This window comes from Onychomys torridus, chromosome 4 (genome assembly GCF_903995425.1).
Source record: "Onychomys torridus chromosome 4, mOncTor1.1, whole genome shotgun sequence".
Classification (NCBI taxonomy): Eukaryota; Metazoa; Chordata; class Mammalia; order Rodentia; family Cricetidae; genus Onychomys; species Onychomys torridus.
In genome coordinates this window covers 142,547,155-142,565,559 of record NC_050446.1, presented here as the reverse complement: position 1 = coordinate 142,565,559, position 18,405 = coordinate 142,547,155, and the positions used below count along the sequence as shown (strand labels likewise).

Sequence of the window (18,405 nt, the reverse complement as noted above, 5' to 3'; positions counted from 1 at the left end):
GCCAGGAGCATGGAGTCAATGCTGGATGTAGGCATTCTTTGTTGATCCTTGCTCTACCACAATAGGTCACTGGTCTGTGATGTCCTCTGATACGGCAGCCGTGAGCCTCAAAGGGCTAACAGGGACAAGGCCTAAATTCTGGTAGCTTATAGTAGAAGGCTAAAGAGCAGTCTGAGTGGCAGATGATTTAAGTCAGCCTTGGACCTAAGGACCAAATACAAAGGATGAGTGGGATTTGGGTAACTAGGTAATAAAGGAAGGGCATATATATTGGTCAGGCCAAGCCTGGTGCATGCCTATAATACCAACACCCTGGAGGCCAAGGCAGGAAAAAGATTGCCATGAATTCAAGGACAATCTAGGCTACATAGACCTATCTAAAAAATCCTCAATTCTCTGGGTTCCTGTTGTGATCCCACACAAGGCTATAGGTCCATCCAGGGCTCCACATTCCAGGGACTGGAAAACTTTCACCCCGGAAAAGCTACATGGCCTAGCATCTGGGGTGAGGCTTTGACCTCATTGTGGGGTGACAGCAATACTCAATCTCAGAAGGGACTGGGTGGGTCACAGAATGGAGGGAAGCACCAGGACAGGTGTCAACAGCAAAGCCTTCCCTCTTGCCTGGCTGTTAAGTAGAGTGGACCACCTCCCTGCTCAGCTGTAGATGCCAGAGAAGAACAGGGACAGCCAAGCCTTTCCTCACAGTCTGTAGCTGTAGCCTCCCTGCCCAGCATCCCTCCAGCCTTCAAGCTCTTCTTTGTAAAGACTGTCCAGGGGTTAAGCATGGTGGTGCTAGAGCCGAGCCAGCCTCATTCCCCCAACCTCCAGAGCCCACAGATCACCTCCAGGTGCTGTTCCAAGCTCCCCATCCTGTTTGTATGGCATTCAACCTTGGACATTTGCTCCCCCAAACACAACACACCTCCCTTTCTGGAAAACACTTTTAATTCACTTATTCAAAGGGGGATGCAGAGCTGGACCCTATGGGCTATGCTTTCTGACCTACCAATCTACCTGCTTGGGTTCACAGCGGCCCTAAGAGGTGCTAGGCCTTCAGTAGCAACAGCAGCAAAAGTGCTCAGAAAGCCAGCAAGGCAGAGATGAGGCTGTGGGTCCTCAGGGAGCATGCTGAGGCAGAACAGTCACTCAGAGGCTCAGTGCACTAGCCAGCCAGGCCTTAGCAGGGCTGTGTTTAATTAAGGCTGGTGGCTAGTAAGGGTAGGGTATCTAGCTCAGGGCCATAAGGTCTGGTCAGTTAACCCTGTGGAGCAATGCAGGCAGTGGGACCACCGTGACACCAACTCAGCGGGGCTCCTGAAACAGCAAGCAGGCTGGCAGCACGGCTCAGGGCCTTCTCCCTGGCCAAGCTCAAAGGTACAGTGGCCAAACCAGAGCTAAAACCCCTGGCCTAGTCCTCCGTTAGCTGCTACACATGTGGGTCTGGATCAATATTGAGGGCCACCATCTTCAACTCAGTGGCAGTTCTGACAGCTGGGATGGCAAGGAATCCCATTGACCCGGCAGCGGCAGCCCCCACTGGTGTCCCCTGGGCCCTAAAGGATGGAGAAAAGAGGGTATCAGGGTGGTAAGAGCAGGCTATCCCAAGTCACTCCATCAGCCCAAAGCAACCTGAAGGAGGCAGCCATGAAAACCCTTCAAACCGCCCCCCCCCCCCCCCAGCACCCTCAACTCCATGGCCAGAGAAGGAAGGGGCTGCAGCTGCAGGTGGATCTATGCCCGGGCAGAGGGGAATAGTACAGTTCCCTCTGCACCACCTGTCTCTAAGTCTACCAGCAGTGACACCAGCTCTGACTGCCGCAACCCACCTCTCACATCGCCACCACCTACAGGGCACTCAACCTGTGACAGGCACCCACTGAGCACTTCTCTTATATTTGAGACAGGCTCTGACACTCAGCATTGTGTGGAGGAAGAATCTAAAACCAAGAGGTGGCAAATATGTGCCCGGGGGACTTGGAATCCCCCTCCCAACCCTGCAAGACCCTGACTTGCTCTCCCCTCAAACAGAACAGCAGGCAAGCCTTGCTGCACAGGCCAGGTCCGAGGCCTGGCCAGCCTTGAGCCCTCCACATGAGCACGGCTGCAGGCAAGAGGCAAAAGCCTGGGATGGGTGGGCTCCAGGACTACTTACTGTGGCCTTTTGATAACTTAAAAGACACTTTTAAGATGTAAAAAATTCTTAACCCTCAAGCCCAACAAGGTGACACATGCTATAATCTCCAGCACTCAGGAGGCTGAGGCAGGAGGATTGCCAAATCATCCCAGACTACAGAGTGAGGAAGTGTGAGAGGAGAAAAAGAAAATCAGCTGGAAATAAAGGCATGGTGGTGCACACCTTTAATCCCAGCACTCAGGAGGCAGAGACAGGCAGATCTGTGAGTTCCAGGACAGCCAGGGCTGTTACACAGAGAAACCCTGTCTTGAAAAAAAAGAAAAAAAGAAAGAAAAAAAAAGGAAAAGAAAGAAAAAAGGAAATCTTCACCTGAGCTGGTGAGGTGGCTTAGCAGATTAAAGGTCTTGCCACACAAAACTGCTGACACACCATGATGGAAGGAAGGAGAGAACTAACTCCACAAGCTGTCCGCTGTCCTCTGACCTCCACATGAACGCCATGGCTCCCTCCCTCCCTCTCTTTTCTCTCATTCACACACATAGGTGCACAGACAATAAAACATAAAATTAAGCCAGGCTTGGTGGCACACACCTTTAATCCCAGCACTTTAATCTACCGATCTCTGAGTTGGAGGGCAATCTGGTCTACACAGTGAGTTCCAGGTCAGCCAGGGCTGTACAATGAGACCCTGCCTCGGAATTAATAAAGTAAAATAAGTCCTTCCCCTTAAGCTGTACATGGTAGGTTAGACTTAGCTGATGGCTCAAGTTTGAGTCCCACTTGAGTAACTACACCCACCCTCAGTTCTCCAGTACCCTGAAGACTCACCCCAGGGCCCCAGCGTGGACCCTTGGTGACCCAGCAGATCTCAGTGTGGCAGACAGTGCAGCGGATCCAGTCACAGCCGTCCTTCTTCTGTACCACGATCCGGCACTGCGGGCAGTGCATCGCCTCACCCTGCTGCAGCATCACCTGGAAGAGTAGCTACTAAGACCCTGGCCTTGCCATCTGTGGTGTACTCTCCTCAGAGCCTGGCATGGCTAGCTGCTCCTGTCCCCAGGGCTCCCCAAGCCAGACTCTTCCTGCAGCTCCACACCTGACACCCTCACTGGAAGACACACCTTAAAATGGGGGTTCAACCGGAAGAGAGACTGGGTAGGCCTCCAAGAATATGTGAACTTAGTCCTTCCCAAGAAGCATCTAGAATGTAAGTCCCTAGGCCCTCGCTAAGACCCTGCCTTACCCTCAGCATCTCCGTTGTCTGCCGGGCAGCCACATCATTCTGAGCCCGAAGGGCCAAGTCGTCCTGATACTCCCTGCAATTCATGCGTTCATGGATGGCCTGCAGGGCAAGGGGCTCCGAGTGAGACGTTTCCTCAGGGGCTAAAGCTGTGATGGGCTGAAGAGGCCCACCACCAGCACTGAGTGCCATCATTTAGGAAACTGACACCCATTTTATAGAAGACATTTTACAGAAGACACAGGGTCCAGGGGGGTGGAGCCAGGGCATCAGTAGGAGCCTAATATAAATCCTATTGGCTTTAGGTGCTGATGGCCACTGTAACCCTAAAACAGCTCTCCCTTGGGCCCAGACTGTAGCCAGTCACAGCAAGCCCCAGTGAGGCCACATGGGCCCTGTCCCACCTTGCAGAGCAGACAGTTGACATGGTTGCACACGGGACAGGTGAACTCATTGACATCATCCTCAAAGAAGCACCAGCCCCTGCAGTCAGGGGTCTTGCAGTGGTAGCTCAAGGTGCTGCGGTTCTCTGCGATAGACACACCCAGGTCCAGGAAGCGCTGGTAGTCCTCGGGGGACAGGAGCTGCACACACAGCTTTGCTGTCAGTTCAGAACACCCAGCGATGCCATCCTCCCATCAAGTGCTCCCAGGAGACCCAGCACCTCAACCCAGTCCCAAGCCTGTTTTTTTTGGAGATAGGGTTTCACATAACATAGGGTAGCCTAAATTCCTAGTGTCTGTCTACCTCCCAAGGGCTGGCCTAACAGATGAGCTACTACACAGGGCTCAAGCTCTCTTCTTCAGAGCCCGTCCAGCACTTAACTCCACCTAGACAGTCAAGACACAACCTATCATCCCAGCACCTGGGAGGCTGTGGCAGGAAGCTGGCAAAGCTCTGACAATGGATGGTCATGATGGCTACAGAGCTGAGAGAGAGTGATGAATGCCTCAGAACTGCATACCTAAGGGCTTTGAGGACAAATTTTATGAGGAAAACAGACACAAGTGCTAGGGGACAGAGAGGTTAAATTCCTATCCTGGAACCAACACAGTGGCTTAAGTCCCAGTACTTTGAAGGCTGAGGCAGAAGGATCATTGCGAGTTCAAGGCCATCCTGTACTAAATAGTAAGACCTGGTCTCACAGACAAATCAGGATCCAGGTACACTGCACCCTGCAAACAATGTGGAAATGGTCCAGACTTGACCATCTTCTGGAAGTCTGTTTCACATGGAAGAGTTCCCAAACAGTTCTAGGAAGCTGCCCTTCCTAGTAGGGAAGGCTGACCTGCTGTGAGAGGAGACAGACTGACAATGGGGGGGAGGGGGAGCTGAACTGATCCTTAAAGACATACGTCAGTGAGGGGAGTCAGGCTTTGTTCTGCACCTTAGCTGGGTGGTGCTTAAGTTACATGAGTCAGAACACACATACCTGCACACCTCTAAGAGGTCCATCACATCATGTGTACATTACAGTGAATGATATTTATCTCAGAAATACTGCCTGGGACCAAAGAAAGGCACAACAGGCAAGGGTGTTTGCTGCCAAACCTGTCAACCGGAATTTGATCTCTGAGATCCACATGGTTGAAAAGGCAGAATTGATTTTGACCAGCTGTCCTCTGAACTCCATACACAATGCTGTGTGTTGCACACTCATACTGATTCACACACAAATGAATGCAACTAAAAAAAGAGTATGTATGTGTGTGTGTGTATATATATACACATGTATGTATGTGTGTGTGTGTGTGTGTGTGTATATATATATACATGTATGTGTTTATATATACATATACACACACGTGTGTGTGTGTGTGTGTGTATGTATATATAAACACATACATGTATACACACACACACACACACACACACACACACACACACACACACACATAACTGGGAACAGTAGTGCACACCTTTCCCCCAGCACTCAGGAGGCAGTGTCAGGTGGATCTCTGTGAGTCAAGCCAGCCAAGACTACATAGTGAGATCCTGTCACAAACAAAACAAAACAAAACAACCAACCAAGTGTTATCTGCTGAGAAGGAGGGAAAAGGGACAGATGCTACCGGAGGATGTCTAGGGCCAGCAGGGTTGGGGCTGCTTCTTCATTCTCCCTATTCTGACACTTTTTTTTTTTTTTTTTTTTTTTTTTTGGTTTTTCAAGACAGGGTTTCTCTGTAGTCCTGGCTATGTTGGAACTCACTCTGTAGACCTGGCTAGCCTTGAACTCAGAGATTCACTTGCCTCTGACTGCTGAGAGCTGGGATTAAAGGTGTGTGCCACCACCACCAGGCTATTCTCTGCCACTTAAAAACATGCCATGCCACTCTGCTGACACCTGCCTCTTCTCACTGCCATACCTGAAGCTTGAGTGAGAACTGGGGACTTCTAGGGTGTTTTATATGCAGCCCCTTAGATGAATATGACCTTTGGCAGGGCAGCCTTCTCAGGGAACCTCTGAGTCAGTGACTGTGAGGGCCAGTGTCCTGGCCTCTCCAGAGCACAATAAGGATACTTCAGCAAGGCCCAGGAGCTGGCCCACTCAGAAGCCCCATGGACACGGTAAAAGCGGCTTTGAATATAAAACTGAAACTCTCCTAGTTCTAATCTCTCAGATGCCCTTCCCACCTCAGCGGAGCCCCTTGGGCAGGAGAAACATCTGGAAAAGTTTTGGGGGACTTCAGGAGAAGCATAGTCAGAGGAGGCAGGAGTGATGGGAGGGAGGGAAGGGGATCTGTGCATGCCTAGAGTCTCCCATCTGGACCCTGGCCACTGTGACCCTGCTTTTCTATGATCAAACCCAGGCACTGCGCTTGCTAGGCAAGTGCTCTTCCCACAGCCCTTAACTTTGTAAGACAGCCTTGCTATATAGCTCAGGCTGGCCTTAAGCTTTTCATCCTGATGCCTCAGCAGTGCTGGGGTGACAGGGTCTACCGCCATGCCAATTCTGCCATTTTTACCCTTGAATGGCCATATTACCACAAGATGTTCAGACCACGGTTCATGTTGGTCCCCACAAGGAATATGGGCCTGAACATGTAATTTGCACTGGTTAACAGGATTACAGCATAAGCAGTATATATATATACACACTTAGAGTTGTGCTCTGAACACCCAAACCTAACTACTGCCATGGACTAGGCCTGGACAGCCCACTTACAGAGGGGACCGAAGTAGAAGTAGATAGTTACCCCAGGCAAGGCCATCATAAATTATCTCATCCTTACCCCTGAGCAGACAAGCCAGGAGTCAACCCTGAAGCACAGAAACCCAGCTCCACCCATGTGAAAGGACCACCTTGCAATTCACAAACCAGAGTGCTTTAAGGCACCCGGTCTGGAGTGACTGGTTACAAAGCAAAAGCAGGGCTGGAGAGATGGCTCAGAGGTTAAGAGCACCGACTACTATTCCAGAGGTCCTGAGTTCAATTCCCAGCAACCACATGGTGGCTCACAAAGCAAAAGCAGCTAATACAGCAGCTGTGCAAGCCTAGCACACTAGCAGACACCACCTTTGGTGCTGGCTGAGGACAGAGCAGAGGCTGAGTGTCTGCAGCCACAGCCCCCACGCGCCCGGAACTCCTTTGGCCCCCGCTGCATTGGTGAAGTAGCCCCAGGGATTCCCAATGAACACTCCTGGGAAATGTCTGCTGGGGGATGCAGATGGTCCATGCTCCTGAGCTGTGCCTGCTGCCAAATCAGGGCCAGCTCCCAAGACTCAGAATTCCACCCACGCCGTGCCTTACCGCCCGGATCTCCCTCTCCAGCAGCTTGCCAGGACACGAGTAGGTGCTGTCAATGAAGGGGCAGGATACCTCCGCCTCCTGGCTGTTTCGGATGGTGCCCTGCAGGCACTCCCTGGAAAGTGGAGGGTGGCAGTTAGGCTCATTTCAAACTCCACAGGGACTCCAGGCCTCAGATGGCAGGGCCTGATCCCAGGGCCTTTCCTTCTCATCCCTCTCCCCACCCCACCATCCCTGCCATTCTCTGCCCAGGTGACTGCAGTCACCTCCTTGGTCCCTGTCTCTCTAGCCAGTGCAAATGCTCACTCTCAGCACTGCAGTAGCACCATCCAAAGAGGGCCAGACTGCTCAGAGCACAGGCACAACTACCCTGCCCCACCACCCCCACCATCCCTCTGCTCCCTGATCTTTTCAGACAGACAGCTTTCCAGCCTCTGCTCCAGCATGACTTCTTCCTTAGGGACTGGCAGCCCTGCCCACCCCCCCCCCCCACAACCTGAACAAGGCTCACAACCTAGGCATCCTATACCTTAACACAGACTCCCCACTGGCACATGACCTAGAAGGGGAACTCCACCAGGGCCCATTAGGGGAATGAACACACTTTCCCCCAGGAGACCCAGGGGAAGTGTGCAAACGCCACAGGACGGAATGCTGTGGGCTGTCAGCGCTCGGCCCTGATGTTTTACATGTGCCAGGAGAGCAACAGGCCATGAGGAGGATAGCAACTCTGCAGTCAGAAGGCTCGCCTCACTGCTGAGCTTCTTTCAAGTTGTGTAGCCTTGACAACATGGATGCTTGGTTCTCTCTCTCCCGCTCCTTTTTCTTTGGATTTTTGAGACAAGGTCTCATGTATCCCTGGCTGGCCTTGAACTCACTATACAGCCAAAGCTATTCTTGAACTTCTGATCCTCTTGCCTCCACCTCCTGAGTACTGGTATTCCAGGCATGAGCCACAACACCTCTTGCATAAATGGCATTTTGTGGGCCTCCAACGTGATAAAGAACAGCACACTCTCACCGTGGCTTTGGTGAGCCCTGTGGCTAGTGGGGGTTGGGCCGCACCTGCAGAAGGTGTGCAGACACTCACGCAGCACCACGGCCTCGCCGGGCGCCAGCACCGAGTAGCACACGGGGCACTCAGCGGGCTCCGTGTTCAGCACCAGGCTCCTCTGCTCCAGCTGCACGTGCTGCAGGTAGTTCCCCTCCTGCTGCTGCTGCTTCCGCTGGGCACACGGGCAGGGCGGGGCCACCAGGTGGGTCAGACGGGAAGTGGGGCAAGGCTGAGCTAGTACTGGGGGCACAGCAGGGCAGTAGTGGGCTGGGAATATGGGCAGGCCAGGACCACTGGGGTGGGGCTACCGCAGAGGAAGAAGCTAGGTGAGGGGGCAAGGGTAGCAGAGAAAGAAAAGGTTCAGGGTACAAGAGGGAGTGGAGGGAACACAGGGGTCAAACTCTGGGTAAGCAAGGTGGGGCCGGAGCAGTGCTAGGAGGGTCAAAGCTGAAGGCAGAGCCAGGCTGCAGGTATGGGGGTCGCAGTCAAGGTGGGTCAGGCTGCACTGAATCCAAAGGGAATGCAGGTTGGGTAGGAGCACGCTCTTGGAGCAGGGAGCACCCAAGCTGGGTGTCTGTGGAGTCAGTATTTGGGGACGGACTGACTACTCTAGGGAAATGAGAGGACAGAGCTGCTCTCAAGGAGCGTGGGAAGGCAGTCCATGGGAGAGGGAGGGAGAAGAGGTGGGGTAGAGTCGGAGCCAGGATGAGGTTACAGGCCATGGTGTGAGGTTTGGGCTGAAGTATCATATAGTTAGTATAGCATGGTTAGAGTCACGAGGAAGTATTGTGGGCACAGTCAGGGGTGCTTATATACACGGGAGGTGGGGATGTGAAAGTGAGGATCAGAACAAGTGAAGAGCCTGGCTGTGCATCACACCACGAGAGAGTCTGAGCCACAGAACTGGCCTCAGAGAGAGGCCGCTCTCAGTCAAGGGCAAGGTTATGGCTTAGCAGTGTGTTCATGAGAGGAATGGCAGGAGCCAAAGGCACAGCAGTATGCAGGTGGCTCCCTTTCCGGCTTAGGCCTTCCTCAACCAGCCTGCAGATGTCTGTCCCTGGAGCTGTGTGCCCACCTGCTGGTACTGGCGCAGCGCCTCCTCCTCACCAGCCAGACGTGCCCGCTCTTCCTCATCAGGCTGGTACGAGGCAGGTATCTGGTAGGTTTCAGGCCTTGCCCGACAGCACATCTCACACCCAGGCCGTGTGGGTTTGTTGATGAAAGTGCAGCCAGGGCACTGCCAGCCCACCTGGATGCAAAGGGGGTGTGAGCTCAGCTGGGCTGGGCAGGGGAGACAAGGCGCACAGGAAGTAAGACACTTACTGGTGCAGACTCTGATGCTGCATCTGGCTGCCCGGGCTCCTGGTGGGCCCTGGGCTTGGGAAGGACAGGCTCCAAGGGGCCCCGTGGCTGCAGGGTAAGGTCCTTGAAGCCCAAATCTGCAGAAGGAATGTATGTGGATCCTGTATGTAGGCTGCCCAGATATCCACATGCTGAACCAGCAAGGCATACTCCACCTTGACTCATCTCCCAGCTCTGCAGTGCCTCTAGCCTCCTCCTGAAGGTGGGCATCCAGGATACCCCAAGGCTAAGGCTTTTACCTCACCCATAACTACACTTTCATAACCACCATGCCTTTTGAGAGGAGGAAGCTGCCTAACACTGACCCCATCATGCTGAAATGCCCACCAAGAAAGAGACCTGGACATCCTCAGTCAGCAGGGTAACCAGGGACCAAGGGGATCAGGGCTGGAAGGGGCTGAGATTTGGCAGCTGAATGCTATGCCTTTGGCCACCAAGGACACTGGTTGAACCACTGGCAAAACCCGCTTGAGAGTGGTTGCTGCACTGTGTCAGTGCCAGAGGGTCCAGTGGGTGGAGGTGCTGCCACCAAGCCTGGTGACCTGACTGTGCAAGTTGACCTCTTCCCTCCCCACGTGCATGTGTGTGCATGGCATGTGTACTGCTACACACATAATTTTTAAATTATTTACTTACTTTGTGGGTTTTTTTTTTCATAATTTATTTACTTTTATTTTATGTGCATTGGTGTTTTGCCTGCCTGTATGTCCGTATGAGCGTGCCGGATCCCCTAGAACTAGAGTTACAGAGAGTTGTGAGCTGCCATGTGGGTGCTGGGAATTGAACTTGGGTCCTTTGGAAGAGCAGACAATACTCTTAACCACTGAGCTATCTCTCCAGCCCCATTTTTTTTTTTAAAGATTTATTTATTTATTGTGTATACAGAAGAGGGCACCAGATCTCATTACAGATGGTTGTGAGCCACCATGTATTTGCTGGGAATTGAACTCAGGACCTCTGGAAGAGCAGTCAGTGCTCTTAACCTCTGAGGTATCTCTCTAGCCCCCCATTTTATTTTTTAGGACAGGGTTTCTCATATACTCCTGGCTGTCCTGGAACTCACTCTGTAGACCAGGCTGGCCTCAAACTCAAGACATCTACCTGCCTCTGCCTCTCACATGCTGGGATTAAAGGCATGCGCCACTATGCCTGGCCCAATAAATGTAACTTAAAAATCAAAAAAAGCCAGGCAGTGGTGGCACATGCCTTTAGTCCCAGCACTTGGGAGGGTTAGAGTGAGCTTCAGAACATCCAGGGCTAAACAAAGAAACCCTGTCTCAGAAAACAAAAACAAACAAACAAACAAACAAAAAAAAAACTGTACTACATAGATGTTAATTTCCTGCATTAGAGAGTTGTTCAGGAAAATGGCTTTTCTTTTTAGAAAAGGACACAAGTGGGGTTGGGGATTTAGCTCAGTGGTAGAGCGCTTGCCTAGCAAGCGCAAGGCCTTGGGTTCGGTCTTCAGCTCTGGAAAAAAAAAATGTCACAAGTATTCAGGGGAGGAAGATCTCATTTCCTAAGATTCTGCACCCTGAAGCTAAGGAAGGAAACTTTCTCTGCACACTGTGAAACTTTCTACAGGCCTGAAATACTGCAGTAAAAGCAACCGTACTAACCCCTAGTTACATCACCAACATATGCAAACTGAGGGGCAGAGACAGAATGAGCTTGCTCGGGGTCCCACGGCTAGCAAGTGCCAGGCCAGGACTAAACAGCCCCTCTCCTCATGGCAGCCCTGCTCAAGACTTCCACAAGAAGCTCCCTCCCTCATCTGACATCCTCTTCCATGGACAGGGCCCTCCAGCACATCCCCGACAGAGCACTTCACCTTCCAACATGCGAAGCTGCCGCTGCCGCTGCAGCTCCTGAGGGTTGAGCGAGGTGTTGCAGGCAGACAGCAGGTAAAGGTAGGCGCTGTCTCCGTTCCGCCGAACGCCATGCGAATGCAGGGTCTCCTGGTCTCGCGCCAGCCTCTGTCCAACCACCCACTGCTGCAGGCTGGGTGGGAAGCCATAGTCCAGGAATACCTGGGGAGACAGTTAGTGTTTGAAAGTAAAATATCGACTGCCGCACCCACACTTGATCCAAGTTGGGGTGATTTGTTCTGAAACTGTGGAACCTTCGCCGGAGAGTCCTGGCTGGCACAGGTGGGCCACTGAAGGCTGGCTTTCAGGGTTAGAGACTACCCCAGTTCTTTGCTCCTTGGCCATCTGAACAGCCACAAGTGAGGCCAGGCACAAAGAAGTGGTGGTGTAAGTCTTTGATCCTAGAACCCAGGAGGCAGAGGCACGTGGACTTCTGTAAATTCAAGGCTAGCCGGGTCTACAAAGTGAGTTCCAGACGACCCAGGGTTACATAGTGAAACCCTATATTCACAAAGGGGAGAGAGGAGGGCTGGAGAGATGGCTAGTGGTTAAGAGAATTTGCTGTTCTTACAGAGGACCCAGTTCAATTCCCAGCACCCATATGATGGCTCACAATCATCCATAACTCCAGTTCCAAGGGATCCAACAGGCACACACATGAAACAATACACACATGTAGGCAAACATTCATACATGTTAAGTAAAATAAATATTTTTTAAAAAAAAAGTTTAAAGGAGGGTCAGAAGAAAAAAAGCTGTAGCTGTAAGCTCCTGTTCCCTCAATGGACTCTCTTAAGCACCTACCACCCCTTCCCATGATGCACTGTGTGCTCTGAACTGTGAGCCAAAATGAGCCTCTCCTCAAGTTGTTTCTAGCAGGTGTTTGACCTCAGAAACAGAAAATATGAGGTGAGAGGGACACAGGATGGGGAAAGCAGAGAGGAGACACAAGCCAGCAGAGCCCGCCTGCCTCCAGCCCCTCACTCACCATGTCCTTGAGGGAGGCCACTGTCATATCAGGGCGCACTGTGAGCCAAATGGTGACGGTGTGCATGTAGGCATCCTCCACGCTCACACACAGCCTGTGGGAAAGAAGGGCATGGATTTGAGCTACCAGCGTGTACAGGTGCTGTGTGCTGGTTAGTATTTTGTCAATGTTAGAAGAGAAAATATCAACTGAAAAAATGCCTCCTGCAAATTGGTCTATAGACAAGCCTGTGGGGCATTTTCTTTCCTTTTTAAAAAAATCAATGTTTTAGCCGGGCGTTGGTGGCGCACGCCTTTAATCCCAGCATTGGGGAGGCAGAGGCAGGTGGATCTTTGTGAGTTCGAGGCCAGCCTGGGCTACAGAGCGAGATCTAGGAAAGGTGCAAAGCTACACAGAGAAACCCTGTCTCGAAAAACAAACAAACAAATAAAAAAATCAATGTTTTAAAAGATTTATCTGATTTCATGTGTATGAGTGTTGCCTGCACGTGCATATGAGGGGTTTGCCTGTACATGTGCGTGCCTGGTACCTGTAAAGTCAGAAGAGGATGCCAGATCCTGGAATCAGAGTTACAAAGAGTATTGAGCCACCGTGTGGGTGCCAAGACCAGACCCTAGGTCTTCCACAAGAGCAGCAAGCACTCTCAACTGCTGAGCCAGCTCTCCAGCCCAGCTGTAGGCAGGTGGTCCTGGGTTGTGTTAAAAAGCAATCGGAGGGTTGGGGATTTAGCTCAGTGGTAGAGTGCTTGCCTAGCAAGAGCAAGGCCCTGGGTTAGATCCCCAGCTCTATAAAAAAAAAAGCAATTGGAGCAATGGAAGCAAGCCAGTAAGCAGCACTCCTCCATGGTCTCTGCTTCAGTTCCTGATCTGACTTCCCTCAGTGAGGGAATATAACCTGGGATGTATAAGCCAAAATCCCCTTTGCTCCCCAAGCTGCTTTTGGTCATAATGTTTATTACAGCCATAGAAAGCTAACCAGAGCAACCCTCAGGGACAGCCCACCTGGGGAGGTCTCTCTGGATCCCCACCTTCCATACGTGTCCTAGCCCTTTATTTTTATTTTGAGACAGGGTCGATAAGTTGCCAAGGCAGGCCTTGACTTTATCATCTATCTGTTTCAGCCTCCCGAGAAGCTGTCACCAAGCCTGGCAAACTTTTTTGAGGGGGAAGGGAAGATTCCTCTGGTTTGGCTTTGTTTGAAACAGGGTCCCATGTAGATCAGGCTGGCCTTGAACTCCCAATGAAGCTGAAGATGCCCTTGAACTCCTGGTCCTCCCCTTTCTCTTACCCAAGTGTTAGGATTACGGTCTGCCCTGGCTCCATCTGTTCCTCTCTTCTGCCAAATGAGCAGCATCTGCGTTGAGCGCACCCCTGGATCCTGGTGGCTCCTAACTATTTAACCCACTTAATCCTTTCCCTCAGCCTGAGGCAGGCCCTGCCACATCCTATTCCAGACAGAAACGGACTGTGGCAGCCATGCTGCAGTAGCAATCAATAACCTCACGGCGACTTAAGTCCAAACTGTATCATTCCAAATGATGTCTGACTTTGTTTTCCGTGCTGGAGATACAACTGAGAGCCTTACACACTCCAGGAAATCGCTCCACCATGGTGGCCACATGTTCTTTGTGTAGCCCTGGCTGTCCTGGACTAGCTTCTGTAGCCCAGGTTAGCCTCGAACTCAGAGATCCGCCTGCTTCTGCCTCTTGAGTGCTGGGATTAAAGGCGTGTGCCATCACTCGCTTTACTCTAGTATTTTAAGCATCAGTTTCTCAAGGATCTGTAAGCTTATTTTATTTTGTCTTTCTTTGTTTTAAGACAGGATCTCACTATGCAGCCCAGACTAGCCTGGCACACTCATCATCCTCCTGCCTCGGTCTTCCAAATGCCAGCTAGCACTACAGATGTGTGCCACCATGCCTGGCTTCTGAAACATGTTGAAAAACCAAAAAGCAAGAAAAATGAGAATGAGAAACTGAGCTGACCTCAAAGGAAAACAGATGACCTACAGCACAGGACCAGAGTGCAGCCTTCTAAGACCTCGGAGAGTGTGGGAAATACTGCATCATCGAGCAAAGGAGGCCAGGCAAGGCAGTGCACACCCCTGAGTTCTGCAGGATAGTTCCAGGCCAGCCTCGGCTCCATAACAAAATGCTGTCTCAGCAGCCCCTATTCTGAAAATACTCCAGGAAGTACCCAAGTAACTCTTCCAGAAAATGATTTTATTTATTTAATGTATGAGTGCTCTGTGTGCATGTATGTCTGTATGCCAGAGGAAAGCATCAGATCCCATTATAGATGGTTGTGAGTCACCACATGGTTGCTGGGAATTGAACCCAAGACCTCTGGAAGAGCAGCCAATGCTCTTAACTGCCCCGCTTTTTTTTTTTTTTTTAATGACTCAGGGTCTCATTATTTAGCACTGGCTGGATTGGAATGAACTATGTAGAACAGACTGACCTCTAACTCAGAGATTCAGAGATTCACCTGTCTCTGCCTCTTAAATACTAGGACTACAGGCATGTAATCATTTTGATACTCAACTATCAGTAAAAAACAGAAATAAGCCGGGCAGTGGTGGCGCACGCCTTTAAGCCCAGCACTCAGGAGGCAGAGGCAGATGGATCTCTGTGAGTTCGAGGCCAGCCTGGTCTACAGAGCGAGTTCCAGGAAAGGTGCAAAGCAACACAGAGAAACCCTATCTCGAAAAACAAAAACAAACAAACATACAAAAAAAAACAGAAATAAACCGGTAGTGGCACACGTCTTCAATCTCAGCACTCAGGAGGCAGAGGCAGGCTGTTCTACAGAATGGGTTCCAGGATAGTAGAGCTACACAGAGAAACCCTGTCTTGAAAAACAAAACAAAACAGAAAAAAAAAATCCCCAGAAATCAACAAAGACTCAAAGCTTTCTGTCTACGATTTCATAGGAAAAGGTTTTTGTTTGTTTGTTTCGGTGTTCTTGTGAGGTAAGTTTTCATGTACTCAGGTTGGCTCTGAAACTTCTGATCCTTCTGCCTCTGGGATCACAGGTATGCATCACCACACCCAGCTCAGACCAGATTCTTAGCCTTCAAATTATCTTAGGAGTTGGGAAACATACAAGTACACATGCTTAACACTGCAAAACTCACTCCACAGTGAACAATTCCATAATTACAATACTATAATGCCACAGAGCAGCTGTTCTCAATCTGTGGGTCATGACCCCTTTGGGGTGGGTCACCTACGACCAGCAGAAAACACAGAGATTTACATTATGATTCACAACAGTAGCAAAATTACAGTTATGAAGTAGCAACATAGTTTTATGGTTGGGGGTCACCACAACATGGGGAAGTGTATTACAGGGTTGTAGCATTAGGAAGGTTGAGAACCACTGCCATAGAAGCTAGACATATTCAAAGAGGTATAAATTATGAAAGCCTTATAGTAACAAAACAAAATCTAAAAGTTACTATCTTACCAAGTCTGGCAGCATACACGTGTAATTCTAATACTCTGGAGACAAAACTGTCTTGAGTTGAAGGCTACCCTGGGCTAAACAGTGATTTATAGGCTAACTTGAACTACACAGTAAGACTCGGTCTGTAAAAACAAAAAGCAAATTTAAAAATAAGGGTTGGGGAGATGACTTGGTGGGTAAAAGCCCTGCTGTGTAAGCCTGCTGACCTGAGTTCATCTCGAGCTCCAATGGAAGGAGGAGAGAACTAGCTCCTGAAAGTTCTCCGGCTTCTACCCATCTCAGAGAACGAACCCCGAGCTTGCTCTGGCAGCACAGACTCTGAAACTGGAATGAGGCAGGGAAGAGATGCACATGACCTCTGGGCAAGGATGACAAGGCTGTTCGGGGTCCCCTTAAAATTAGAAAAAATGAACCCCAGCACGGGGAGCTGCCTACTCCACTACTCAGTCTATTAGCAACTCGGGCTTAAAGTTCAATCTACATGAGAACCTGCCAGTAAGGCTGCATTTGGTCCCCAGCACTGTAGGGGGAGAAAATGATGACCTGTCCACAGAGGTTCAGGAGCCTCCATCCCCTTTCATGTATCACACTCACCTGATGTCCTGTGTTGGGGAGACTTCAGGCTTTACCTGCACCCTGAGGGGCACCCTCTGCTCTGCCAACCAGGTGGCATACTTCATAGCAGCCTGTTCATCTCCGCCAGCCACTGCCCGGGCGAGGCTCAGGGCCATCTCCTCTGCTGAAGAGCAGCACAGAGCAAGCAGGTTAACACCAGTTTACTCGGGGAGACTGGAGGTGACCCTTGGTAAATGCTTTGTGCTATCTCCCTAGCCAGTCATCTGGCTATTTTAAGTCTTTTTTTTTTTTTTTTTTTTTTTTTTTTTTAGGAGGCAGAGGGTGCTTTTTCAGTCCTCCCCTGCACCCTGGACTCACGGGGTGCCCCTTTCCCCTCATGCTCAGAGTCCCCCACACTTCCATTCATCTATCTGACAAGCATTTCTTGAACTCTGCTGTATGCCAGCCACTAGTCCAGAAAGCGGACTCTAACAGTGGTTACAATGAAAAGGAAAAGGTTTCTCCTCACAAACCTATTTTAAGGTTTGACAAGATAACCAGGCTGTGATCCATTCTAGCAATAATTGAGTAAAGAGGTCAGGGGAAACCTCTTGGAGGTAAGGGAAACAGAGGTCTGAATAAGGGGTTGCTGGGCATTCCAATAACCAATATGGAAAACTGTTTCAAGAAGCCAGAAAATGGGCAAAGGCCCTGGGTAAGTGGTTGGATCAGAACAAAAAAGCCAAGGACTGGAGGCATATCTCAGTCATAGAGCACTTGCCTAGCATGCATGAAGCCCCAGGTTCAATCCCCAGTAGGGGACATAAGAGGTTGGTAGGAGAGAATGTAAGGAAATGGGGGAGGTCACTAAAGGTAGCCTAGAGCTCTGAGCTTGGTTTTATTAGGAGGGCAGGATTTCCAGCAAACAGGACATAAAACACTATCAGTGTTCCTCCAAACCTGGGTGGAAGGGCAAGGGATAGAGGCACATATATATATAGTGTATATATATAGTGTTCCCTCCCCGCCTTACTCTGGTCAACTGAAGTCTGTTTCCCTAACAACCAGAAGTTCTCCAGGTTCGATGTTCTATGCTCACTGAGTCTACGACCCCAGCACGGACCCAGCCCAGGGCCCACTTCCACCAGCTCCAGTCGGTGCCCACCTTTCTTGGTCTTCTCGTCCATCTGGCTTGGCTGCGCCCATCCCCTCAGAAAGGGCTGCTGCTCTTGGGAAATGGTACCTTGGGGTCACCTGGGATTGGGCGGGAAGACAGCAGCGACTCAGCCCTAGCCGGCCTCGCGCGTGTCCCAAGCGGTGTCCCGGGCCGCACTCGGGCAGCATCACACTGCCCAGGGCCGAGGGCCCGGCATTGGGAACCGGTGGGGCCCCCCGAGGGACACAAAGAGCGAAGGAGGCCCGGGGCCAAGTCCGCAGCGGGCAATGGGTAACCACGACCCAAAAGTGACGGACAGAGGGAGGCCAGCTGGCGCGGGCGCCCCAGCGTCCGGAACCCCAGCCCGGCGGCTCGAGCTACCCGGAAGACAGAGAGCGCTGCATCCCCGGAAGAGAAAGTGAAAGTGGCAGCCCCGGAAGTGCAGCCGACCGAGCGGAAAACTCTCCTGTCAGCGGAGACTCTGCGCAGGCTCACCGGCTGGAGCAGGCGTCTAGATTGTTCCTGGCACTTACGCCCCACCACATGGTCTCAATAGGTCTAGGTGTCCATGATCGCCGCTCTGCTGACCACGGACTCCAGCCAGCGCCTAGCGGGGGGCGTGGCCGGGGGCGTGGTCTGGAGGCTCAGCCGATGGGCTCCTCAGTGCCAGCGGTTCTCCACTCGCACTGCTTGCTAGCGCCCCGTCCACTAATGCACGGCCTGCAGACTCACAGAATCGCCAACATACCAATAGGTAGCTCAGTGGATTAAATGCTTGCTTGCAATTAAATGCTGTGCAAGCCTAGGACCTGAGTTCAATACTCAGTGCC

General features: G+C 51.2%; 1 protein-coding gene across 3 annotated transcripts; it reads right to left on the bottom strand.

Annotated features, from left to right (window-relative positions):
* Positions 1–930: 930 nt before the first annotated feature.
* Positions 931–17,977, bottom strand: Rbck1 (RANBP2-type and C3HC4-type zinc finger containing 1). 3 transcript variants are annotated; one of them, XM_036184468.1, is made up of 12 exons: positions 17,585–17,977; positions 16,459–16,600; positions 12,398–12,491; positions 11,373–11,571; positions 9,503–9,618; positions 9,255–9,428; positions 8,191–8,351; positions 7,129–7,240; positions 3,782–3,961; positions 3,381–3,479; positions 2,966–3,109; positions 931–1,556 (listed from the first exon to the last, which is right to left on the bottom strand). In XM_036184468.1, exons 1-12 carry the CDS (start codon positions 17,604–17,606, stop codon positions 1,476–1,478), a joined length of 1,524 nt encoding a protein of 507 aa, XP_036040361.1. In that variant the 5' UTR covers positions 17,607–17,977; the 3' UTR covers positions 931–1,475. The 3 variants fall into 3 exon arrangements, with proteins under 3 accessions (XP_036040361.1, XP_036040360.1, XP_036040362.1); XM_036184467.1 differs by having other exon boundaries at positions 16,459–16,603; positions 17,585–17,975; XM_036184469.1 differs by lacking the exon at positions 17,585–17,977 and adding an exon at positions 16,071–16,188 and having other exon boundaries at positions 16,459–16,521.
* Positions 17,978–18,405: the final 428 nt, after the last annotated feature.